Source organism: Podarcis raffonei, chromosome 14 (assembly GCF_027172205.1).
Source record: "Podarcis raffonei isolate rPodRaf1 chromosome 14, rPodRaf1.pri, whole genome shotgun sequence".
NCBI classification, from domain to species: Eukaryota; Metazoa; Chordata; class Lepidosauria; order Squamata; family Lacertidae; genus Podarcis; species Podarcis raffonei.
Window position 1 is genome coordinate 39,958,645 of NC_070615.1, and position 26,119 is coordinate 39,984,763.

At 45.7% G+C, this 26,119-nt stretch overlaps 1 protein-coding gene across 1 annotated transcript; it reads right to left on the reverse strand.

Annotated features, from left to right (window-relative positions):
- Positions 1-287: 287 nt before the first annotated feature.
- GPR139 (G protein-coupled receptor 139) lies at positions 288-25,727 on the reverse strand. The gene is made up of 2 exons (XM_053366137.1): positions 25,290-25,727; positions 288-2,799 (listed from the first exon to the last, which is right to left on the reverse strand). The coding sequence occupies exons 1-2, from the start codon at positions 25,393-25,395 to the stop codon at positions 1,865-1,867; spliced, it is 1,041 nt and encodes a 346-aa protein (XP_053222112.1). The 5' UTR covers positions 25,396-25,727; the 3' UTR covers positions 288-1,864.
- Between the last annotated feature and the right edge of the window lie 392 nt (positions 25,728-26,119).

A 26,119-nucleotide genomic window follows, 5' to 3' on the forward strand; every position in this document is an offset into this window, starting at 1 on the left:
AGGCCTTTGGCTAATTAAACAATCAATGGCCTTTTAAACTGTTTGTGTGTGTGTGTTTGTTATTGTTTATGTTTGTTATTATGTGAATGCATTGTTTTATTTTTAGATTGAAAACCGCCCTGAGATCTTCAGATGAAGGGCGGTATTGAATAAGAATTATAATAATAATAATTTATTATTTATACCCCGCCCATCTAGCTGGGCTTCCCCAGCCACTCTGGGCGGCTTCCAACAAAACATTAAAATACAATAATTCATCATATATTAAAAGCTTCCCTAAATTAATAATAATAATAATAATAATAATAATAATAATAATAATAATACACCTTTGCAAAAAGGTTGCAAATACATCCTTTCTTTATAGCTGCTGATTGGCAGTGTGGACTCTGCATATCACACAGCCCCCGGCAATGCACTTCCACAACTCTTTGTCATGGGGTTCATATTCCTGTTCCTGAAAGCAACAGATGGAAGAACTGGGCTAGCAATGAACAAGGTGATTGAGACATGTGAGGAAACAATGCAGTCCAGTGTGCGGAGGTCTGCTGAAATCCCACACCTACGACGGTGCTTAGCACACCAGGAGTTACATTCCCCGTACTTTACGGCCAGAGTTAACTGACCAACGCAGTTATTCAGCAGCAAGCCGTGAGGTACACTTTCCCCTCAACCGTTTCCCAAATGTCTCAGAAACTCTGGTGTCATTTGTCATATGCTTTCGAAGCTGGGCTTCTGAAGGACTTGCTTATTTAAAAATGTTCTAACCATACTGCTGAAAGAATGTGATTCTTTCTTGGTCACTGTTACGCTATGAGGTCTCTTGGATGTTACTTCCGAACCCCTTTTAGTGGGAGGGAGAGGTAACTTTGAAAAATGAATGATTTAATTCTGGAGCTTATAAAAAAACAAAAAGCACCCCATTCTCCATACATTCATGGTGTTGTTGTTTTTTCAAATGTGTACAAATAACCATTAGTAGCCCACTCAAGAAAGTATTGCTGTCTCCTCAGGCTTCTGTGAGATTTACTGTCTCCATATAGATCACAAAATAATTCCGTATCGCTCAGGGAACAAAACACCTAGTGAGCTTCAATATGGAATTTTCAAAAAAGGTTCTTTTTTAAAAAAGATGCTCAAATATGTTATTTTTGTTCTCTGCTCAAGAAATCCCTTCCCTGCTCTTGGCACAATGTGCTCAACCATTCCATGAAACACAGCACTCGTAGTGAAAAGGATAAGTTACAGCTCTCATGTTGCCTTGTGGGCCACAGGATGGCTTCTTCCCGTTCTGTGTCATTCCTCCAGAGAGCCTAAAAAGACACACTGAGCCACCATACAAATCAATACTTTGCAGATGGATCGCTTCTTGTCTTCAACATTAGAATAATCCATGTGGTAGGACTCCATGACAATTTGTAAACAAAAAAATAACCGAGCGAGGGCAGATAATGTAAATAACCACATCAAATATATATTTATATATGTATATATATAGAGAGAGAAAACGTTCAGTACAGGTGTATGCTTGGTTAGAACATAAGTTCATTCAGGTACACTTCGCAGTGGCTTATTATCACCAACAATGTTCCATGGCATCAGTGCTCAGGCATCTAACTGCCACTTCTGAAAGCCTCTTTTTTCAAGGCCCTGTAGGAGATGTTGCCTGCTTCTCTGCGTCTTTCTGTCTCCCCGATATCAAAGGCTCCTGTTAACAGTTCTAGCCAACTCTCCTGACTCTGGAAGAGAAATTAAATCCAATAGCCACTCTTAGCAGTGACCATTGCTCCTCCGGCAGTTGCAGCCCATTGACGTAACCGTTTGAAAAGAACTTTCCTCCGCTGGGAAACCTTTTGGGTGACTATCATGGTGATATCTTTATAGGCTTTCCATTCTTATCGTATTGGTAAACCAGCATTTTGATACAGTGGGAGTTGGCTGGAGATATCCAGGGACTGCTAGTTATGGAAAAGTTATGGTTTGTGTAGAATTGGACTGGTTGCTTCTGGCACTTAAAGAAAGCCTTGAGCGTTGTGGCTGCCATTGTGCGGAAGCGCTTGCTGATGAAACAGTACAGGAAAAAATTGATGGCCGTGTTCAGGAGTGCCAGCATGTTGGCAACATCTGAGACAATGTGGACTGACCAGCTGTTGTGTATTGGCGAGACGTAAAGGTGATAGAGGATCATGATAATCCTTGGAGCCCAAAGGATGGCGAAGATGGAGGTGATGGTAAACAAGATGGCGGTGGTTTTCCCAGTGGAATAGCCTCTCAGGCGGAAATTGCACTTCTGGCGAAGCTTGCACACGATGATGGAATTTAAGATGAAGAAGATGGAGCAGGGCACCAAGTAGACCGTGAAACAATGGATCCAGATGAGGATGTGATGGACCAGTGTGCTTGTGTAGTCTTCTTTCCAAATATTGGGCCACCAGTAGTAAGGGATGCTGGTCAGAAAGCAAATGATATAAACGCTGACAATGACTTTCCGAGTGCGGGCTGGGTAAGAAACCGTGTGATATTTGAGAGGGTGGCAGACAGCAATGTAGCGGTCAATGGTCAGCGGCACAGTAATCCAAATGGACGTGTGGATGGACGAAAATTCCAAGACCTCGATGATTTTGTCCAGGACCTCTGGCATTTGCTTTTTCAAGATGAAGTCTTCCAATAAAAAGTCAACAAAGACAATGAAGAAGAGCACCAGCAAGTCAGCGGCTGCCAGAGCCAAAAGGTAATTGTAGGAGGACTTCTGCCTGCGTGCCACCAGCTGGGACAAAATGATGACGGTCAAAATGTTAGCTGAAGGGAGGGAGAGAGATAGGAGAGTTTTGTTAGCTTTACAGGAGAAATAGAGCCAGGTCCATTGGAACTGATGGGGCTCTGCACCCCCCAGTCTGCCCTCAGCCCCCACCTGCCTGCCTGTGAGTCCTTTTCCAAGCAGAGGTTGGCATCCCTAATTTCAGGGATGACGTAGAGATTTGGAATAAAACATGGACGCACTTGTCTACGAATCAAAATCAGAGGTGAGGAAACAGGTGCCCTCCAGATGTTGCTGAACTACAATCTCCATCATCTTTGATCACTGCCCATGCTGGCAGAGGCTGATGGGAGTTGTAGTCCAACAACAACAGGAGGGCCACAGGTTTCCTGATCTCACTGTTGTGTTTCATGGATCCAGGACACGGTCCTTCAGAACACGCTCTTTAACTGAGCCCTGATTTAATTCCATCCTCCCCGCAAAACGTGCTGGCTCAGCCTCATGCAAATCTCTACCCACCCACACTTGCCGAAGCCCATTTAATTAGTGCATGAACAAAAGTGCAGAGGTTTGGTTTACCAACAGCGCATGCTGCCAAGTATTGACATTTTTATATGTGTACAGCAATTAGTACTTCTGCGGAGCTAAATGCGCCACATTTAATGTTAAACTCCAGATCGTGCTGATTGGCCTTGAAAAGGCAATCAAGAATAATTAGGAGGATTCCTCTGAATAAGAAGCAAGGGAAATGATGGAAGCAACAGAAATGATGTCCTTATATGCACCTTCTAGTGAAAGCTTGAATGCATATTATTTGCCACTTATGGCCTGACATTTACCGCTCTTCCTCTTAGATTTCTAAATGCCGCTTTAAGCTTCATTTCCCAGAAATATATTCCATAATATATTTTGGATAGTTGTTTCTCCATCAGTCTGTATGTCTCTATGCATTTGGATGCCTCTTGAGATGTTCCCAAGATGGAGCTTGCTTTCTGCTGCTCCAGAGGGTAGAAGCTGAACCAATGGAGTCAATTTACAAGAAAGGAGATTCCAATTAAACATTAGTAAGAACTTTCTGATGGCAAGAGCTGTTCAATGGTGGAACAGACTCCCTCAGAAGGTAGAGGACTCTCCATTATCGGAGGTTTTTGAACAGAGGTTGGGTGACGCTCTGTCCAGGATGCTTTAGCTGTGATTCCTGCACTGTAAGGGGTTGGACTACATGACCCTTGGTGTATCTTACAGCTCTCCAATTCTACGATTCTATTGTTAAGCTTCTTGCTCACTGTGATTTTCTGTTACATCAGAAGCAGTTCCTACTCAGCTTTGAAAATGGGTTTTTCGTGCTTAAATGGATTGCGAGATACAGTGGTACCTCGGGTTACAAACACTTCAGGTTATGTGTTTTTGGGTTGCACACTGCGCCGAACCCGGAAGTACCAGAACAGATTACGGTACTTCCCGGTTTTGGCATTCGCGCATGCGCAAAAGCACTAAATCACACTTTGCACATGTGCAGAAGTGCCAAATTGCGACCCGCGCGTGTGCAGATGCAGTGCTGCGGCTTGAGAACACTGCAGGTTGCAAATGTGCCTCCCGCACGGATCACGTTAACAACCCGAGCGTCCACTGTAATTTGCCAATAAAAAGCTGCATGTCTTGGTAGTTGAGCACCATCGCTTTGCTAAAGGAAATCCTTTCGATTGCTGCCCATAATCCGTCTCTCAACACTCAAGCTAACACATTTTGCTATTAGATCTGCTTGGTCTAATAGCTACCACGGGGAAGAAAAGCAGAGATGAGATTCTATGCACCTTTGGGTACAAACTGAACCAAATTTCTCCCCCATCCCAACTTCCAAGGGGGCTCAGGCAGGCATGCTCATCCCTGGACTGATGTTTTGTAGACTGATTTTAAGTGGAATGAATTTATTTGTTGCATTAATAGCTCATTTAATCTCCCACAACAGCCCAGTGAGGTAGGATAGGCTGAGAGGCAGTGACTGGATCAAGGTCACCCAGTGAACATCATGGCCAAGTTGGGATTTGAACCCTGGTCTCCCAGGTCCCAGCCTGCCACTCTAAACACTACACCACACTGCCTCCACACTGCTGAAATTGTGTTTTTTTCATGACTGTGCTTGGTGAATTGTGGTGTTATGTGTGTGTGTGTTTGTGTTGGTTATTGTTAAGGTTGGTGTTAAGTTTTAAACTGTGCTTTTATGTTTCATTAAAGTGTGCTACATTTGCCACTTGGTGAGAAAAGTCTGCTGAAAAGCTAGATAAACATCTATAAAACAAATAGATGAAACAAATAAGCCCAGAGTCTTGTCATTAAGATAGGGGAGAGATAAGGCTCGCTGGAATCCAGGGCATAAGCTTCTTGCACTAACTCTTCTGGAGATCCATTTTAGCTCAATCTAGGTCCACAGACACTATGAAAGAAAACACTTTTTTATTAAAAAAATACAGTCACAATATATTCATTTTTAGATGTGTCTTAATATAGCTGGCTTTGTAGTTTGCCACGGGTTTCTTTGACTATTGAAGAAGCCAACAAAAAGCAAGCAAGGAAATCAGTATATAGAACCACAAAGATAATATACCAACCCTGTGCTCTGCATACTACCGGATCTCCTGCCTCAGCCAAACCTGACCCTGGACTGCTCTGACCTTGCCTCTCACCTGACACTTGTTGCAAACTCCACTAACTTGGACCTCGACACTGACCTGCAGGAAACAATTTCAGGATAGATGGGCAAATAGTCTAACCTGGGCCTCTTACGTTCCATCAAAGAAAGTTGTGTGAACCCTAATTGTCTAACCTGGAACAAGGCAGCCTCTTATATTTCTGTCTATGAATTTAGTGAGATCCCTAGGCAAAGATGGCTGTTTATTCCATTGTCCCAAGAAGTCAGTGATCTTTTGCAATCCTTTCTGATGCATCAGTCCTCACCAAGCAAAGAAAGTCCATGTTTTCAGAATGGGTGCCACCTGCCAGAGGCAAATGTCAGTGTGACTCTCTTGAAATACCACAAATTTCAGGTATGAGCTATCGCCTGGTCTTGTTCTCCTCACTCTGCAATTGAGTGTGTGATGCATGCCCTCTAAGGATGAACACAGGCAGACTGCTGGCAGATAGCTGGCAGTTTCCTCCACTCATCAAAAGGAACAGAGAGCACTCCTTAGTTGCATGGAAATGATGCACCTTTCTCCCAACAATTATGTGCAGATAGTAAGTGGCAAGTCTGAGATGCACAAGAGCTGTCTGTTTCCTATTGTCTGAGTGAAGAAGAAGAGCGCCTGGAGACCGTCGGTATTTTGCAAGAGGAATTCAAGTGCATACTGGAAAGTTAGGTCTGTGCAATTAAAGTGGGTCAAACCAGTCTTGTCACCCTAGCACAACAAATCCCCTTTGAGAAGCAAGCCAACGGACCTTTTTGCAGATAGGGAAATGCATTGAGAAGTGTGGGGTGAAAGATGCATATATGCCCCACAAACAAATCAGAATGTATTTTCAACAAAGGATATAGTCTACAGAGGGCATCACAGTTTAAGGAGGATGTTGACAAGCTGGAATATGTGCAGAGGAGGGCGAACGAGATGATCAAGGGTCTGGAAACCAAGCCTTATGAGCAATGGTTGAAGGAGCTGGGTATGCTTAGCCTGGAAAAGAGGAGAACTGGAAGGAGATATGATAGCTATCTTCAAATATCTAAAAGGTTGTCACATGGAAGATAGAGCAAGTATGTTTTCTGCTCTCTGGGGGGGGGGTAGGACCTGAACCAATCGCTCCAAAGGACAAGAAAGGAGATTCCGACTAAATGTTAGGAGGAGCCTTCTGGTGGTAAGAGCTGTTCAACAGTAGTTGGATGCAGCAATGTGTCAGTTTTGGTTTCTCTCCGTTTCTCATTTTCCCAGTGAATCCATGTATTTAGACAGACCATCAGGGCAGCTAACTATTTGAAGTTAATTGCTAGGGCTTCATGTAGAATTGCTTTCACAGAACAAAGCCCTAGTGTTATGCCCTCTGACTTTCTTGATGGCTGCTATAAGAAATTACTCTGCGTTCTGCAAAACAGCAATAGAGGAGTATATTACCCGGTGTTCTTTTTCTAAAGCTCGCCATGAAGATGAAAAATCTGTCTGAGTATAGCCACAATAAGAATTGTGTTACACCAAATGAGTTCATGTGGGTTTTTTGTTTTTGTTTTTTTTTTGTTTGCTGTAAAACCATGTTACTTTGTGTGTTTCTCAGTTTATGTTGGCAGTCAGGAAATTAAGAGCCAGATTTGTGGTTCAATTCTGTACGGTTGTTATTGTTGTTATGCCTTATAGCTAAACAATTAAAATTACTACTACAACATTTTTCCAATATTAAATCCAGCTCTTCCACATCAGTTTGCATTTTTTTTCTTTAAAAAAGCAAGCCCCCATGAAAATTCATCAGCATTTAAAGCAAATATTTCTCCTCATATACACAGTTTTTGTATGTCATTTTGCCTAATTGATACATACTTTTGCAAAGCAATCTTCCCTAATATATTGCATTTTTTTTTTAAAATATTTTATTAAGGGTTTTCTTGTTTTACAGTGTAAGTGTAATGCCTCGTATTTTTTTTTTCTTCCATGTAACAATTTTACAAATCTGTTTCATTTGATGAGGCATTAGGGAGAGAAGAAAAGAAAAAAGAAAAAAAAAGGAAAGGGGGTGGAGGGAGGGGAGATGGATGGGGGTGGGGTCGGGTAGCGGTGTTTCTGTTATGCTTAATGTATGTAGAGTTTGGTGTCAGCGTGCTTGTGTTGTTCACTTGTGTTCCTTTGGTGGTGAGAGAGGTTGGGGTTGGCCTAGGGTGTGATTGTTTGTTTGTGATTGGCTGTGGTGATCTTTGTTTTCATGTGTGAGTGAGGTGGGTGGGTGTTTTGGATCAGGTTAGCCATATTGATTTGTATGCTGTTGGTGGATTATTGTCGTTGTCCTGTTGGGCTGTGTATGTGATAAAGGGGAGCCATACCGGGGTGAAGGTGTCTTCTTCTGTTTGTCCCCGTGTCAGTTTCAGTTTATTAGTTAATTTTTCTAGTAGGGCTGTTTCCCATACTATTTGGTACCATTGGTCCATGCTTACTCCTGACAGGTCTCTCCAGTGTCTGGTTATGGTGTTTCTGGCTGCTGAAAGTAGGTGGGTTATGAGTTCTTTGTGGTGTAAATGGGCATTGTTGTCTTGGAAGATGTTTAGTAGGGCCAATTCTGGGGTGACGTCTAATACTTGTTTAGTTATTTTACATATTTCTTGTATGGCTATTGTCCAGAATAGTTGGATTTTGGGACACTCCCACCACATGTGGAGGTATGTGCCTGTGGAGGTGCACCCTCTCCAGCATTTTGGTGAGGTTCCTGGGTGTATTAGCGCTAGTTTCCTTGGTGTTAGGTACCACCTGTAGGTGAGTTTCAGTGTGAGTTCTTTTCTTTTCGTTGATATGGATTTAAAGGGGGGTTTAGACCACATTCTGGTCCATTGAGTGGGGTTAATCTCATAGCCTATGTCATTCTCCCATTGTTTTTTGATTGCGTCTAGGGGATTTGCGGGGTTTTGGAGTAGTATTTTGTATATTGCGGATACCGCCCCTTTACCGTTTCCCTTTGTTGTTAGGAGGAGGTTTTCAAAGGTTGTCAGGGGTCTAGTTGCTGCTGATTTTACTGTTGGGTTGTTTAAGAGGGCATGTAGTTGGTGTTGTGTTAACCAGGGCATTTGGGTGTCTTCTAGTTTGTCTTGTATTTCTTGTGTTGACAAGGGTTTGTTATTTTTATAAAAGTCTATTAGGCGATATAAGCCTTTGGTTCGCCAGGTTTTTATCTGGAGGTTTTGTGCTGCATGGTGGAATAATGGGTGGTACGCCAGGGGGATTAGTGGGGATGGGGTTGGGGATAGTTTGCCTATTTGTGTTTTCCATGCTTTGAGCATGGTCTGTGTGTACCTGTTAAGTGTTGTGGGAATTTTCTTTAGTTTGTTTGGGAGGAGTGGGTATGTTGTGGTGCAGGTATTTTCAATTGTGTCCCTCTCTAGGTGTACCCATTGTTTTGTCTCATCTTCTAGTATGTATGGGATTATATGGCGTATTTGGTTGGCAATGTAATATGCTTCTATGTTGGGGATTCCCCATCCTCCTTCTGAGGTGGGGAGGTGCAGGTATTTGGGGCTTATTCTTGGTTTTTTATGTGAGAAGATGAAAGAGTGTAGTTTTCTCTGCCAACTGCGGAGTTGGGTTGAGGGGATCCAGATTGGGAGGGTTTGGAATAGGTAGGTTAGTTTTGGGAGTGTGATCATTTTGATCATGGCTGTTTTGTCTGAGAGAGTGAAATTCATGTTATTCCATCTCTTTAGGTCTTTGTTAATTTGTCGCCACAGGGGCTTGTAGTTGTGGAGGTACAGTTTATTGAGGTTTCTGGTTATTTGTACCCCTAGGTATCTGAACTTGGTGTGGCAGAGTTTTATTTTGGTGACCTTCGTGAGTTCTTTTTGGGTGTGAGGAGGGGTGTTGAAGCACATAGTTTCTGACTTTGTAAAATTTACCTGTAGGCCCGACACCATTGCAAATGTGTTGAGTTCTCTGATTAGGGAGGTTGCTGTGCTTATGGGGTCTGGTGTTGTGACCATTAGGTCATCTGCAAAGAGCCCTAATTTATAGGTTCTGCCTTTTATTTCCACTCCCTTGATGTCTGTGGCTGCTCGGATGCGGATTGCTAAGGGTTCCAGAGCCAGGATAAATAAGAAGGGAGACAGTGGGCATCCTTGTTTCGTGCCTCTTTGGATAGCTATAGTATTAGAATCCATATTGTTAGTTCTGCATTTTGCTGAGGCTTGGGAGTATATTTGTTTGAGGGTTTGTAGGAAGTTGGGGCCAAATTTCATGTTAGTTAGTACTGCTAATATGTATTTCCACTCTAAGCAATCAAAGGCTTTGAGGATGTCTAGGGACATAATTGTCAATGGGAGTTTAGTTGCCTTGCTGTGTTCGATCAGGTTCAGTAGTTTCCTGATGGGGTCTGTTATATTGCGGCCAGGGACAAAGCCAGTCTGGTCTGGGGCTATTAACTTGTGTAGGAAGATTTTTAGGCGGTTGGCCAAGATTGATGTGAATATCTTGTAGTCTTGGTTTATTAATGAGATTGGGCGGTATGATTCTACTTTGAGGCTGTCTTTTAGTGGTTTTGGGATGGAGACTATTTTGGAGTGGGTCCAGGTTTTGGGGGTGGGGCCCCCTTTTATGATGTCGTTGAATAGGCGGGTCATGTAGGGCATCAAGGGTTCTTTGAATTTCCTATAGAATTCTGCTGTGAAGCCGTCTGGGCCTGGGGCTTTGTGTGGTTTCAGGTTTTTGAGGACCACTTCTATTTCCTCTGGGGTGATAGGGCTGTCCATGAATTCCTGTTCCTCATCAGTTAGGGTAGGCATGGTCAGTCCTGCTAGAAATGTTCTGATTTCCTTCTCTGGTGGGTTATGGGAGGTGTATAGGTTGGAGTAGAATTCTGCAAATTCTGAGGATATTTCTTCAGGGGAGAATGTTATGTTGCCGTCTTTTTTGGTGATGCAGTGTATTCTTGTTTTGAGTGCTTTTTTCCTACATCTATTTGCTAGTAATCTGGAGTTTTTCCCTCCATATTCGTAGAAACGTTGTTTAGAATATAGAATGTTGATCATTGTTTTGTTAATTTCTAGGGAGTCTAGTTCTCTCCTTTTTTGTTCTATAAGTTTGAGGAGTTTTTTAGATCCTGTTTGTTTGTAGCGTGTTGAGAGGGCTGTGATGTCTTGTTCTATTTTGCTAATTTTTGAGGAGGTTTGTTTTTTAAGGGATGTTTTCTCTTTTATGCAAGCTCCTCTGGTGACCGCTTTCATTGTGTCCCATAGGAGGGGGGTTGTTATATTGTCTACATCGTTTTCCTTGAAGTAGTTTTGGAGGGTTTTTGTGAGACTCTCTCTAATTTGTTTGTTTGTAGTTAGGATGGGACTGAAGGACCATGATGGGGTGGTTTGTGTTCCTTCTCCTATTTTAACGGTGACTTCTACTGGGGCGTGATCTGTGATTTTAATGTTACCTATGTTTGTTGATTCCACTGAGGGGATCAGACCCTGTGTGAGCAGAATGCTGTCCAGTCTGGACACTGTATCGTGACGTCCCGATTGGAATGTATGGCTGATGTCTCCCGGGTTTTGCTCACCCCAAATGTCGTAGAGACCCCTGTTTTTTAGCATTTTTAGTAACTTGTAGGAGTTCCTAGTTGTTGGGGGTTTCCTTCGGAGGAAGGTTGCCCATGGGGTTGTAGGGTGGATGTCTTTCAGGGATATACCTTTCATATTTAGATTGAGGTCCCCTCCTAGGATTGCTTCCCCTTCAGAGAAGGAGAGGAATTTGTTTAGTGTCTTCTGGAAGAATTCTAATTGTTTCGCGTTTGGGGCATATATGGAGCCGATTGTCAGTTTGATTTTGCCATCTAGTGTCCCTTTAGCGAAAATGAATCTGCCTTTTTTGTCCTTGAGGACTGTTGTGGCAGTGAAGTTCAGGTCTCTACTGAGTATTATGGCTACACCGCGAGCTTTCCCTGAGCCTCGTGCGACCCACTGTTGACTGAAGTGGGGGTCGCTCAGGAGTTTGCTGCCTTTGGGTGGGTTGTGTATTTCTTGTAGGAAGGTGATATGTGGTTTCATGGTGTTTATGTATGAGGTGATGCGTTTTCTTTTGATGGGGTTTCCCAGCCCCCTCACGTTTAATGTAATTGCTTTTAGGTTAGCCATCTTGCTTGTCTATTATGTGGGGCGATTCCCTGCCAACCCGTTCGGGTTGTCTTGTGTCTCTCTCTTCGTGTTGTTTAAGGAACCAGTGGGGTTGTGCTGACCTAGGGTGTGGTGGGTGGAGGGCTAATGGGATTAGAGTAAGATTTGGGTTAAAGAGTAGGGGGTAAGTTGTAGAGAGTTTCCTATATGTAGTCATATAGGTGTTTGTTTGGGGTATTTTAGACCATCTGGCATTTAGCCGGTTGGTCCTAGGTCTCAGCTGGTGTGGAAGACCGTGTTCAAGGACAGGCCATCCCCCCTGTTGTTTGCGATAGGGGGAGATCAGTGAGACAGTGTGAAGTGACTTTGTAACGTCGCTGTCAAGTATAAGGTTCATAAGCAATGTTGCCAATGTTATGAGCAACATTGTTGGTGTGTTGGGGTGGGGGTGTGGGTGCTGGTACGCTCTGGTGCCACCATAGTGCTGGTTGATTTTATCAGATTTTAGCCTGATTGTGGGTTGTGTTATTAAGGTTGGAGGAGTTGTTTTTCCCTAGTATGGAGATGTTGAAGGTGTGGGTGATGGGGAATGTGGTTGAGGTCGTCTGGACTGGTGTTGGGGTGGGGATTTCTGTGGGGGTGCGGGGCTGGGGGGGATGTTGATGGTGTTAACTAAATCTATGTTTTGGGGGGGGGGAGAGAGGGGGAACGGGGGGGGGGAATCACCAGTCCTTCAGTTTGTGGTTTCTTCCTGGTTGCTTCATTCAGCTGCGGTTGTTGCTGTTGTAGGGTTGTCCATCTGCGATGAATTGGTTTGGTTAATCTTGGTCTGGTTTCTTGTGTCGTATGGCCGGCGGGACGGTTCTGAGCATGATGCTTGTCTGTATTGGTTTGCGTTGTTGTGCCGCTTCTGTTGTCTCTTTTTCTTCTGTACCGTCGTCCAGTTGTTTGCTGTTGTTTCCTCGTGGTTGGGGCTGTCACTTGGTGGGTTTGTCGGTTGCCATTCCGGTGGGAGGTCGAGTTCAAGGTTCTTTAGTAGTTGCAGGGCCTCAGGTATGTTGGTAGCCATGTGTTGTGTTGTATTGGTTGTTACAATGAGGCGGAAGGGGAAGCCCCATCGGTATTTGATCCCTGCTTGTTGGAGACGCTGGGTGCATGGGCGCAGGCTTTTCCTCCGGTTTAGGGTATCCTGAGATAGGTCCTGTAGGGCCAGAATGGGGGTTTCTCCATATCGAAGGTTGGTTGAGTTTCTGAGGTTGTTCCATACCTCTTCCTTCTTTTTGTAGCGTGTGAAGCATACAATGATGTCTCTTGGGGGGGCGCTGGGTTTTGGCATAGGTTTTAGGGCTCTGTGAGCCCTCTCCAAGTCATCTGCCTCAAGTTTCAGGTTTGGGATTGTGTTTTTCAGCCAGCGTATAATTAGGTCTGCTGGGCTTTTCTCCTCTGTTTTTTCAGGAAAGTTGCGGAAGCGGATGTTACAACGTCTATTGCGGTCTTCAAGGTCGGCTTGCTTGCTTAATTTTCATCTCTCTGTGTTCTGCTTCCATTTGGTTTACCAGTTCGTCCAGTTTCTTGTTCACACGTGCGTTCTCCTCCCGGTATTGCTCTATTATTCTTTCTTGCATTTGGTTCTTGTTCTCTAGAGCTTCCACTTTGGAGGTTAGATTGTTGATTAGTACCTGCATGGGAGCCATTGTGGCCTTCAGTGTTTCTTCTAATCGTGCTTCTAATCTTGCTTCCATTTCCCTCAGATCTCGTTTCGTTACTGGGTGGTCATCATCTTGAAGGGGAGTTACGGTATTAGCATTGTTTGCCATCTCCCTGGTTGGTGTCATCTCAGTCTCCCTAATGGTTTTGGTTTGAGGTTGGCTTGGCGTCCTCTTGGAGTAGGGCGTGTGGTGGTTAGGAGTTGTGGCAGTGGTGATTCCTGGGTATTGTTGGGTTGCTGGGCTGATCAGGCGTTGCTGGCTGGTGGCTTTTACAGAGCGTTTGGATTAGGTGGTCATGGGGGGGGGCGGGTAAGCAGAGATGGATAGACTAACGGACAGACAGTGCATATAAAGGGGGGGGGGGTTAGCAGGTAGAGATACAAGAGATTAGAGGGGTGGGGCCAGGGGAAATATGTGTTTAGGAGGGGGTTGTATATACCCAAAAGGGGTATTGGGGTCCAGTTAAGGTGGAAGTTGGGGTTGGGAGTGCGCTCAGAAATAGAGACAGACAAATAGGCTATATGTAAAGGGTGGAGGGAGAAAAAGGAAGAAGAAGAAGGAAAGAAGAAGGGGGGAGACGGAGGGGGGAGAGGGGGGATTGGAGTGAAAGGTGGGATAAAAGGAAAAAATAAGGGGGGTGAAGGGAGAGAGAGAGGAGAGCAAAAAGGGAGAGAGAAATAAACGGGGGGGGGAGAGTATCAATAGCAATAGTAGTGATATGGAGGAAATTTGTGTTTTAAAAGAGAGTGGTGGTCGTAGCTGGGGGCCAAAGGTTCCCCCCTCAAGAACAAGCTAACAAATAGAATAGAAAGGGCTTTAGAAAGAGGGGGGGGAATTGTGTGTGTGTGTTGTTTTTTAAAAAACAACCTATTTCCCCCTAATTACTATTATTATTTTTTGTTTGTAAAAAAGTAAGGGTGGCTGCTGCAGCAGTGGCCCCTCCTTTAAAAAGAGAAGTGATAAAAGTAGGTATATGGCGGGGGGGGGGAATAAAAAAGAATTATTTTTTTTTTTAAAAAAAAGGGAGAGGGGGAGGAAGGGGTTAAAAAAAGGGATTTAAGAAAAGGAAAAAAAAAAAGGGGTAGTTTCTTGCGGCTTTCCTCTGTTTTCCTTGCCGCTGGAGGCTGCAGTCGGCTCAGCCACGTGTTTTTCCGGAGCCTTTTTTCTGCCCACCTACGTCTCCTCTTCTTTCCCGTAGGCACAGATGGGGGCAGCAGCGGTAAAGTTGGGGCTCTTTTTCCTTTCTTTCTTTCTTTTTCTTCCTCTTTCCCCCCTTTTCCCCCTTCCCTCTTTGCCTTAGCTCCACTGTCCTCCTGGTTTTGGAGCTCCTCTCGGCTGTTGGGGGGGGGTGGTCGGGTGCCTTACCGGCTCAATCAAGGTTGTGGGGGGGTGTTTTGGCTCCTTTGATAGACGCCCCGGGCACCCCCAATTCCTCTCCGCTGGCAGCAGCAGTCCTGGGAGTCCCGGAGTCGGCCAGACAGAGCCTTTTACTCTGGCTGGCTTCAGGAGCTCTTTTCTGCTGTTGCAGCCGCCATGCTGCCTCGCCGGAAGTCCATTGGGACTGTTGTTGATGTTGACTGTTGCCAAATCTCCAGGATTTCAAGCCAATATATTGCATTTTTAAAGTGAATATAAGCATATATATATATGCATACTTAACCCAAGCACATGCAATTTTTGACAGCTCAGTGAGAGATTTGCATTGCAAAATCCCAAGAAGAGTGAATTCTGGAGGACTGGGGTGTTTCAGTTTCCATATTGCCAGAGCAAGTTAGGAAGGTTCACCTTTAAAGGTGAACTGAACTGAATTTCTCCTCTGCCCTCACCTCCCTGGAAGCTTTGTGCGAGCAAATCAGGATGAGTGCTCAATAAGCAGGCCATCTAGAGCTGTGATCCTCAAGGTGCTGGCCTGCAGACCAGTGCTGGTCCACAGGCCATTGGGTGCTAGTCTGCAGCGACTCCACCACAGCCCAGTTTGGGTGGGACAATTCAGGGACCAAATGTGGCACCAGTCCCTGGCACACTGGTAATATTTTTTTTGCCCTCAGATAGTTTGAGAAGCACTGATCTAGTGGAGTCCTGGCTTCATTCTCTGTTGCAGCTTGAGCATCTCGTACAAAGGGGGGGGGGAGAATTGCCCAGCGCTTTTGTTGATAATTGATGTGCTTGCCATGCGGATATATAACAGTGCCCGAGGCAAGGGAAGGAAAAAGTTGGCTGCCAAACAACTGACTCATCCAACCTGTCCTCCATCCCTGATCCAAGTCCGGAGGTCATCTTTCCTTTCCCAAGTTGGACCGCAATCCATCACTGTTTGCAGCAAAACCTTGCACCAAACAATGCCTTTTACAACATTGTGTGTGTGTGTGTGTGTGTGTGTGTGTGTGTGCAATCTTTGTAGGTTCTGTTAATCAGATAGGCCTGCAACAGGGCAAATAATAATAATAATAATAATTCAGCTATGCTGCTAACCATTCCTTCTGTTTCCAATGCCCAGGCATGGAAGCTAAGGTCACGAAAGCACAAGAGGCAGGGGTGAACTGATTTGAGGGAACCTCAGTTTTTGCAGACATGCAATTTTATTCCAAGGAGGGAAATGCTTAAAATAGGAAAATTCTAAAATGACCCAGTGAAGACCATTGAAATTCACAGAGACAGCAAGCCCTGTGTCTCCATATTTGCTACTGCACTCATATCCTACTTGTGAAGTTTCCATAGACACTATGAGAACACAATGCTGGACCTTTGGCCTGATCCATTAGGCTCTTCTAATGTTCTTACCTAGTGCAGGGATGGGAAACCTGTGGCCCTCCAGCAACCAACATGGCTAGTGGCCAGATTATGTAAACTGTAGACAAAGGATGTCTGGCAGGCCAAAGGATCGAGATCAACTACCTGCTCAATGCAGGGATGTTGGAACAACAGCATCCCAGAAGCTGCCCCATCTCTCCTTAAATACCTCCAGCAAAGAAGAGCCCACCACCTCCTTAGGCAATCCATACCACTGATGAACAGTTAGGAACCTCCTACTAATGTTTAGCCAAAATCTTCTCCTTGCAGCCCCCACCTATTGGCTCTAATCCTGCACTCTGAGCAACACAGAGGTGCACAGAGAAGAAGTCTGCTTCCTCCATGTGACAGCCTTTCAGATATTTGAAGGCACCTGGTGTGTCTCCCCTTAAGCCTTCTCTTCTCCAGGTTCAACAAACCCATCTCATTTGAACGATCCTTATGGGGATTACTTCCCACGAGCACATTCTGTCCATCTATGTGCTGATACCATGCAGTGCGAGGAATCCAGGCATGCCTGCTGGACATAAGACTTCTTCGAGGTTGTTATTACTATGCAAAATGGCTGTACTTCCAACATCATGTGCCGCGCTCATTTCAGCAGCTGGCGATCACTGCTCTGACCTTGGCTTAGCAAAACAATCAGTGGGCGCTTCCTTGCAGAAACTCAAAGCTCGAGACCACAGGCTACTTCCAAGTTGTGCCCAATGTGCTGCTGTTTCCCTGCTGCCTGAAATTAAACAGCATCTGCCGCCACAGCTCTTCCACCCCCTGGAAATTGTATTTTAAAACAGTGGCAGCTTAGCAGACATTCTTGCCAGACTCATGGTATTGACCAGGGCTAAGTGTCTTTAATGCATACGCCTTCCTGCCACCTGCTACTTTTTTAACCTCCCTCCGAGCCATTTTTATGGATCTTTTACCCTTGCAACAAAAATAGACACTATCTCACTTTAACCACATAAGCCGTCATTTGTCCCTCTTTCTGAGCCTCAGAGCATTATCATTTGGCACAATTTTCACAAGCCCTGCTTGATGTGAAGGAATAATAAATTGCTTTTCAATATCTGTCAGTCCTGCAACCCAAGGCTTCTGCTCTTCTCTGACAGGCAGAAATTCATCGGGCAAAGCTTTCCCCATCACTGATCTCCATTCTGGCTGCCACATAGAGAAAGCAGACAAAGAGAAACATTATCATTCTCTCTCTTTCATCTCCTATATACTGGCGGTGAACCCATTATCCAACTGGCTATATGCCACCACATTCACACCATACATTTAAAGCATGATGACACCACTTTGAACAGTCATGGATTCCTCCAAGGAATTCTGGGAGCTGTAGTTTGTTTAAAACATAAGACGAGCCCTGGTGGATCTGGCTAATGGCCCATTCAGTCCAGCATCCTGTTCTCACAAGAGCCAACCACAAGCAAGACCTGAGCACAAGAACTCTCTCCTTTCTTGCGGTTTTTAGCAACTAGCATTAAGAAGCATTACTGCCTCCGATGAACATAGTCATCATGGCTAGTAGCCATTGTCCTCCATATATTTGTCTAATCTCTCTATACAGTGGTACCTCAGGTTACATACACTTCAGGTTACATATGCTTGAGGTTACAGACTCTGCTAACCCAGAAATAGTGCTTCAGGCTAAGAACTTTGCTTCAGGATGAGAACAGAAATAGTGCTCTGGCAGTGTGGCGGCAGCAGGAGGCCCCATTAGCTAAAGTGGTGCTTCAGGTTAAGAACAGTTTCAGGTTAAGTACGGACCTCCGGAACGAATTAAGTACTTAACCTGAGGTACCACTATATTTGTCTTACTTGGAGATGCTAGGGATTGAGTTTGGGGCTTTTGGCATGCATGGGAGATGTTCTACCACTGAGCTATAGCCCCTTTCATACAGTGAGACAACCTCCAAATGCACATTGAAATCTACGTCCGAGATTTCCAGCTGCCTAATGTAAGGGTGGTGGAGAGAGGCTTTGGTTGTTGCTGTGTGTGACTGCAAGCCAGAAACCTTTCCCTGATGCAGATCACCCAGCAATTTACTAGCCGGACCAGATCTACCATCTGCCCACCCCTGCCTTAGATAAATGTCCTGTTCCCCAGCACATCTGCACAAACCCTCCCTGCCAATAACTCAGCGGCTCAAGCCGTCCTTGTCTTATCGCAAGCCTGAAATGAAATCCTCACATTTCTACCATGCTCAGCATACTGTACATGTACAGCCGTGGAGGCTAGCAATGGAAACCCTGTCCTCAGATGACATTCCCGAATCGAGGCTGCGGAAGTGCATGCGGCGAAGGCGTTGTTGTGTGTGGGATCCTTGTGGTCTCTTTTGATCACTTCGTTAGCTGTGCCCTCGCTCCTAATGGAATGAATTCAGCCTGTACAGAAATACAGTTCGCCAGTGTTGTCCAAGAAGAGGGAGCATGTGTGTTTGTGTGTACATGTGTATCACACAGAGAGATACTTGCACACCCCTTCTGACTCTAGGCTATGAGAGCTTAAAGGGGAAGGTAAAGGGACCCCTGACCATTAGGTCCAGTCGTAGCCGACTCTGGGGTTGCGGCGCTCATCTCGCTTTATTGGCCGAGGGAGCTGGCATACAGCTTCCAGATCATGTGGCCAGCATGACTAAGCCGCTTCTGGTGAACCAGAGCAGCGCACGGAAACGCCGTTTACCTTCCCGCTGGAGCGGCACCTATTTATCTACTTGCACTTTGATGTGCTTTCGAACTGCTAGGTTGGCAGGAGCAGGGACCGAGCAATGGGAGCTCACCCCGTCGCGGGGATTCGAACCGCAGACCTTCTGATCAGCAAGTCCTAGGCTCTGTGGTTTAACCCACAGCACCACCCACGTCTTAAGCCACAATAAAACTGCTGTTCCTTCAGAAGAACAACCTATCCAATATTTGCAGTGGTAAGAAACCAAGGGGAAATTCTTCAGCCATTTCCCCCAAGCCTTACTAGAGTGGGAGGCCTGTAGCTCAGTGCCAGGGTGTCTGCCTTGTATTCTGAAGGTCCCAGGTTTAATTCCTGGCATCTCCAGCTAGGGCTGGGAATGTCTTTTGCCTGGACCCTGCTGATCAGTGTAGAGCTGCAGTGCAGACTGGTCCATTGGGGAAAACAGGGAACTGCCCCACAAACCCCAGCCAGCTCTTACTTGTCTGCCTTCTCACCTGCAACCATTCCAGTGGGTGGTTGTGGCTGTCAGCTTCCTCCTCCTTAGTCCTTAGTTTTGCTGCTGCAGAATTCAGCAGAGAGGAGGATGGGGATAACACTAGGATATGCTGGCTCAGTCTGTCATTGGCTCTGGCTCCCCCCTCCTGTTTGGGCTCCCTGCCTTTCGCCCTGCCAGCCCCAGTGGGCACCAGCCACCACTGCCATGCTAGATGGTCACAATGGCCAGCCTCACTATAAGGCAGTTCCCTATGTTCCTTGTCACCCAGCTCTTTTCAGGAAGATACAGATGGTGTGTCTGATTGCTTTCTATTAACTTCCTGCGCTCAGCTTCTTAAGGTGGACTCAATCAATTCTGTCAACAGCTACCCTGGCTCCTGTGTGAGAGGAGATCCAAGAGGCAGACCTAACCCTCCCCTTTTGTAGGAGGTTCCCCTTCCCTGCCCCCATCCTCAGATACTGAGGAAAAAAGATGCTCGATTATAGCCAGAGCGAATCTGCTAGGTGGACATATCCATTCTGCTTTCCTCTCCCCCTCTAGGAACATTTCATCTGAATTCTTGGCATACAATTCCAGATGGGAAAGGAGGGAGGTGGAGAGAGAGAGAGAGGGAGGCAGGGAAGGAGGGAGAGAGAGGGAGGGAGAGGGAACATACTTAATATTTCAGTGTATATACGCAGAGTAACAACGGCATGATTAACTACTCAGCAATGCAGAATTTGCAATGCCGGCTTCCAAAATGAGCAATTGCAGCTTAAGAGCCAATAAAGTATTGTTTGCAACAGCAGCGCTTCCACATTGAGCGAAGGATTTGTAAGTCAGTAAGCAGAGCCGTCACCCTTGCATTTCAATGATATGCTATTAGGCAAGGGCGAGCATCTCCTATATATCTTTATCTATTAATCATTGACAAATAAAGATGATGCAAACGACACGGTGCTTCCAAAGCCTTGCTTGCCCAGCCAGATCAATATGCGGCAGATTTTCTTTCTATAATGAATGGTGTTTTAAAAACACGTCATTTAGCTACTCTGGAAGGTTTGGCTGCGCTTGACATAATGAAATCCTCTCCAGATCCACAAAACAGGCAGAGAACAAGAGGTCATCTTGATGATCTTGAAAACCCACCAGCAGTGCAGCTAGCTAATTGTAAACTCTGGATTTAATGGTCCTGTAAGTGTGTCTGTGGAGGGGGGGAGGCACTTTAGAGAGTGTATATCATTTCTGAGAGGGAGTTGTTAATTAAGCCTCCTCAAAATCTTCAGGACTTGGTCTAGCTGCTAAGGTTGGCTGTCTAGTCTGCTTCAGTTGCAGCGGAAGCAGCTGTTAGAGTGCCTGCGCTCTGGTGTTTGTCTACTGTCTGATGTGGTCCATTGCTGGGAATTCCCCCCCAAAAACCCCTCAGTTAACAATGCCCCTCCTGTTGGTTCCTTTGCAAAGGTCCCTCAAGGTCACCTCCCTTCCGCTGGGTATCTCTAGACCAGTTTAACCTTTAGGGACCAATTTCTTAATTTCTTACCATATATTTGCATGGTGGTCATGCTCCTGTTGTGACTCACCTTGGATCAGGTCCTGACCCAACCTTACTAGTGGAACCTGCAACAAAATGTTGCAGCATGGAGTGCTCCTGGCCATTGCTCGAGCCAGGCAGCCATGCTCCCTCCCACAATACTCCCTTTCCTGCCCATTTTTTTTTACCTGCACCCCAAATAGTCATCATTCTGTGGTCACCAGGGAAGGGTGTAGCTCAGTGGTGGAGCATCTGCTTGGCATGAAGAAGGTCTTAGGTTCAGTCCCCAGCTCCTCCATGGAGGGCTGGGAGTCTCTGCTGCTGAAACCCTGCCAGTTAGTGTAGCTGTAGTTAGCTAGATGAAACTGTCTTCTGACTCAATATAAGGCGGTCAGTTGGGAATGGGTGAATCTGTCTGTTCTGGTTTCTCTCAGTACCTCATTTCCCCAATCTTAACATCACCATCACCATCACCATCATCATTTCGCCACCCTTCACTCTAAGGTCCCAGGGTGGGTTACAACATCGAAACACAACATTAAAAATAGTTTAAAACAACTTAAAGGTAAAGGGACCCCTGATCATTAGGTCCAGTCATGGACAACTCTGGGGTTGCGGTGTTCATCTTGCTTTATTGGCCGAGGGAGCCGGCGTACAGCTTCCGGGTCATGTGGCCAGCATGACTAAGCTGCTTCTGGCGAATCAGAGCAGCGCATGGAAACGCCGTTTCAACAGTACCTATTTATCTACTTGCACTTTGACGTGCTTTCGAATTGCTAGGTGGGCAGGAGCAGGGACCGAGCAACAGGAGCTCACCCCGTCACGGGGATTCGAACCACCGACCTTCTGATCAGCAAGCTCTAGGCTCTGTGGTTTAGACATCAGAAATATTAGCTGAGTTCCACATCATTCTCTGAATTCCCTCGGGGGTGGGAGAAAGTCCTTGTGAAAATTATCAGCATTTCAGTATGGATTTTTGCCTAATACATGCATTTTTACATGTTATTTTCATGACGATGTTGAAAGTTGGATACTTTATCTCAGTGGATGCATTTTGGTACACATTACCATCTCTCTTGGCAGGAGAACTGCGCTGCAAAATATGGAGAAGAACAGGTTTCTAAGGATGACTGCGTTTAGGTTCTTTCACTGTTTCAGAAAGTGTGAGTTTGGGAGGTTAGCCTTTAATTAAGCTCTTTCCTATCCTACCTCCCCTGGGGGCTGCAAACCCTGGGGGGAGGCAGAAGAAAGGAACACCAGGACAGGAAGCACGTACCCCATCATCTCCCTCTTGGCACGAGAGGATTCTGTCAGTCTTTGTATTTGCTCTCATGTTCAAGCTGCAAACCGCTTTGGGTGCTTTGGCCAGAAGGCAATATGTCAATCCAATAACAAACAAACAAACAAACAAACAAACAAACAAACAAACAAACTTCTTCCCCATTCCCCACTTAACAGACCCAACTCAAAAGGATCCAGCGGTTGTCTGGTGTGTGTACTCTAAAGTAGGAACCTCATAATCCTGCTACAATCCCAGAAAGCTTTCAAAAGGTTGGGTCCCAAATATCTGAAAGGCCATTTCCATCCCTTCTGATCTTCTCAGGTGTTAAGAACGCTTTTGGTAGTTCTGCCACCCTCAGTATTGTAGGGAAGTGTGGTCTGGGAGAGGACATTTTTCTGTGGCAGCTCCTATACTGTGGAACTCCCACCTCATGGAGATGTGTTGAGAAAGCATTGTACAGCTTTCCCAACACACACCTTCTTAGCTTAGCCTCTGAGAGTCGACGAGTTTTGTTCTGTGGGATCCTGCTTCTTTTGTCAAATTCATACCACCCTGTTCCATTTGGAAACCTTTTGCCTCCTCCATCATCATAATGGTTTTATCTGTTTCTATAACTGCGTATTGCTTCATTGTTGTAAGCCGCTCTGGGATTTATGGCGAAGAGTGGTTAAGAAGTCTTACTAAAAAGCAAAAGCAAAATCCAGAACAACCCATTTAGGCTGCAATCCTATATCTGCTTACCTGAGAGTAAGCCTCATTGAACTCAGTTGGGCTGGACATAGAATCATAGTCGGATCATCTGTTCTAACCTCCTGAAATGCAGGACTCTTTCGCCCAATATGGGGCTCGAACCCACAAGCCTTAGATTACAAGTCCCATGCTCAACCGACTGAGCTATCATGTATAGGATTGTGCTGTTAATGTTACTTAATTGAGGACAGGGCTGGGAGGGAAAGTATGATGTGCATAGAAAAAGAAAAGGGCATCCCCCATACGGGAAGCTCTTTCACGGCAGGTATGCAGTGATTTTAAGGAATCACTATTTTTTTCTTTCAAAAGGAAGACATTCTGCATTTTGCAACCCCCATGAAATGTCTGGAAGTTTACTGGTCAAGTTATAACTCTGAAGCTGGTTCATGCAGGTTAACTGTCTGAATTTTAGCTTCTGTGGCTGTTGAATTGGACTTTTTACCAGCATTGTGGTTTTGTTTTGTTTTTTAAAAGCAGACCACCAGATCTTATTAAAATGATCTGGTTATAAAATCCACAGGGGTGGCAAATGGATGATGTGATTTTTCTGAAGCTCTAATCCTATTTTGTCCACAATCTGAGTGGAGAGGCAGACAGAGTAGTGGCTAAAGGGCTGGACTTGCCCTGCAGAGGCTTGCAAGTGGAATTCTATCCATATCTGACTGAAAAGTAAAGCCCATTGAGTTGAATAGGACTTACCTCCCAGGAAAGTGTGTAGATAGGATTGCAGCCTTGGGCTCTAATCTCCCCTCTGCAACAAAACACACTGAGTGATCTTGGGCTGGCCACTCTTCCCTTTTAACCTACCTCACAGGGTTGTTGTGCGAATGAAAAGGGGGAAGGTTATCAATGCCATCCCGTGCTCCCTGGGTCCCTGGGCAGGATAAAAAATGTAGCAAAGGAGCTTGCTGAGTGATGTGGGTGAAATGTTTTGCCAGTTCTCCATAGCGGCTCATTTTTCACACTGAACACCTCTATCCTAACAAGGCTAATTCTCTCTAGAGCATTAATCCACTTGGTTTACTTAAGAAATGAAAACCTCTAAGTGCAATTGGCCAGGGAGGAAGCTGGGTGTGGTTATTCAGTAGAGAGGAAGTTCTTCTGCCCAAACTTAAAAGCACCCTGGATATATATATATATATATATATATATATATATATATATATATATGTATTCCTTCTTGCTGTTTATTATTAATTTTATTTATTAAATTTATATACTGCCCTTAATTCGAGGGTCACAGGGCAGTTTGCAGTATAATAAGCCATTTCACTACAATTTCACACATACAAGACCTTAACCCTGGGATTCTAAGGCTTCAAAGCCCCTGCGGTTGTGGCTGAGAGAAGACTTTGCTCTCTAAAGAATTAGCTTAATGGTTCACAAGTAATGAGGCTCACCTGCAAAGGTTGTCTTGGAGGTCTGCATTTCTAATTTTCACAGGTATTATGAGCAATATTATTGTTCTCTCCCCCTTACCCCATATTTCCCTTGCATCTGCCAAGCATTTTTTTAAAAAACTCCAACAACTGTCAAGCCACTTCTCTGGCAGACGGAGTTGATGCATTTGAACCGTGAGCCAGAAAAGTGTTCTGTCAAAGCAGTCATTGCTGTGTCAGCACCACGGACAGCTCATTTGTTGGGAGGCAAAAGCAGCATGCCAGGAAACCTGTAAGCATGCACAGGCTGTAATTGTGGGCGAGATCTGCCCCCATTGACTTATGCGAATCACTCTGTATAAAAGTGTGCTGCAAGCCACTTTAGTCTTATCGGGACATGGTTTGGAAGGCATTGGATGGGGACTTCTTAACAAAAGAAGGACTAGACAAAATCACGGAGGTAACGACCCTATCAATGGCTATAAAGTCATGACGGTGGCTAAACAAAACCTCCAGATTCAGGGGAAGTCTATCACTGGACACCAGTTGCTGGGGGATTAACAGCAAGAAAGGGCTGCTTCTTTGATGCCCTGCTTCCCAGACGCATCTGGTTGGCCACTGTTCAAAACAGGAGGCTGGACTAGATTGGCTTTTGATCGGAGGCAGGATAAGACTTGCTAAACCCCAACTTTGCAGAGTTAACACACCTCATCTGCCCCTGACTCTCTTCTTTCTCTCCCACTCCATCCTACCTTGTCTGTCTGTTGTTGGCTCCCCAGTGGGGATTTATTGAGGGGTCTCCCCATGTCTCAGCCCCGGCACCTATACTTGAGCCCCAGCAGGGTCCTTATTCATGGAAACCAGCCACTGTGTCCTCTGCACAGGGACTGTGACCCCCTCCCCCTAAAAAACCTTTTTTCAGACCACCTCCCTGCCCCTGCCCCACACATCCTTAAAGAGTCACAATAGTTGTGGGGTTGGGTAGGGGAAAGCCATTGGTCACGGAGGAACTTAAAGCCAGGCGCCAAGTTTTGATGGGCTGCCATCGAATCGCTCCTTCTCTAGAGTGGTCCAGGGAGCGTCCTGGGGCTTGGACCAGCCTCCCCGCTCCCCGCCCCCGATCTCTTCTCTTCTCCCCCATCAAGTGATGCCTTACCTGGTAGCCCCAGGCAAAGAAGCAAGCTGTAGTAGACGACAGGTATGTATCCTAAGCCACAGCCGTGCAGAGAGCCATTGTGCATGTGGATGTAGTCTTGCTCCATTGGACGTGCACCTCCCGGGTCCCCTCGCAGCGCTCAGGAAGGATGGAGGGCAGAATCAGCCTCCCAGACCCCACGCTCTGCATCCCAGCATCAGCCGCGGGAGAGAGCCGGCAGCAGCACCTGTCGCGGGGAAGACGCTCGGCAGTCTCTCCGCCAGTCGCTGGAGGAGGGAGCAGCAGTAGCGACGGCAGCACATGGTCTTTCTAGCCGGTGTAAGGGGAGGGTAGAGGAGGAGGAGGAGAAGGAGGAGGGATCTTCTTTTTTTCCTGCAGCTGCCTGTCGCGCAAAGGGTTAAGGCGCTTATCATTAGTTTCCCCAGGCAGCGCAATGCTGGCTGGCGCTGCCCACCTTCGAATTACAGACAGATAAACACACACACACACACACACACACACACACACACAGTCTTCCCGGTCTGTCCTCGGGGTCCTAAGGACCACCCATTCCAGGCAGTCTCTTTGGATGGGTGGAAGCGTTGGTGCTTCTCATCCCCGCCATAGAATCGTGGAATTGGACTTCACACCCCAAAAGGCCACCTAGTTCAACTCCCCTGCAATGCAGGGAACCACAACTGACAGATGACCATCCAACTTCTGCTGAAAAAGCTCCAATGAAGACTTCACCGCCTTCTACTACTAAGAGCAACTGCCCCCTGATCTATCTCCCTTCCTTCCTTCCTTCCTTCCTTCCTTCCTTCCTTCCTTCCTTCCTTGATAGCCCCCTC

What these genes read in the sequence shown, in the direction of transcription:
- GPR139 (XM_053366137.1), bottom strand. Translation starts at nt 25,395, where the DNA reads ATGGAGCAAGACTACATCCACATGCACAATGGCTCTCTGCACGGCTGT. An exon ending in TCTTTGCCTGGGGCTACCAG is followed by an intron (nt 2,800 to 25,289) that starts GTAAGGCATCAC and finishes CCCTCCCTTCAG; the next exon opens with CTAACATTTTGACCGTCATC.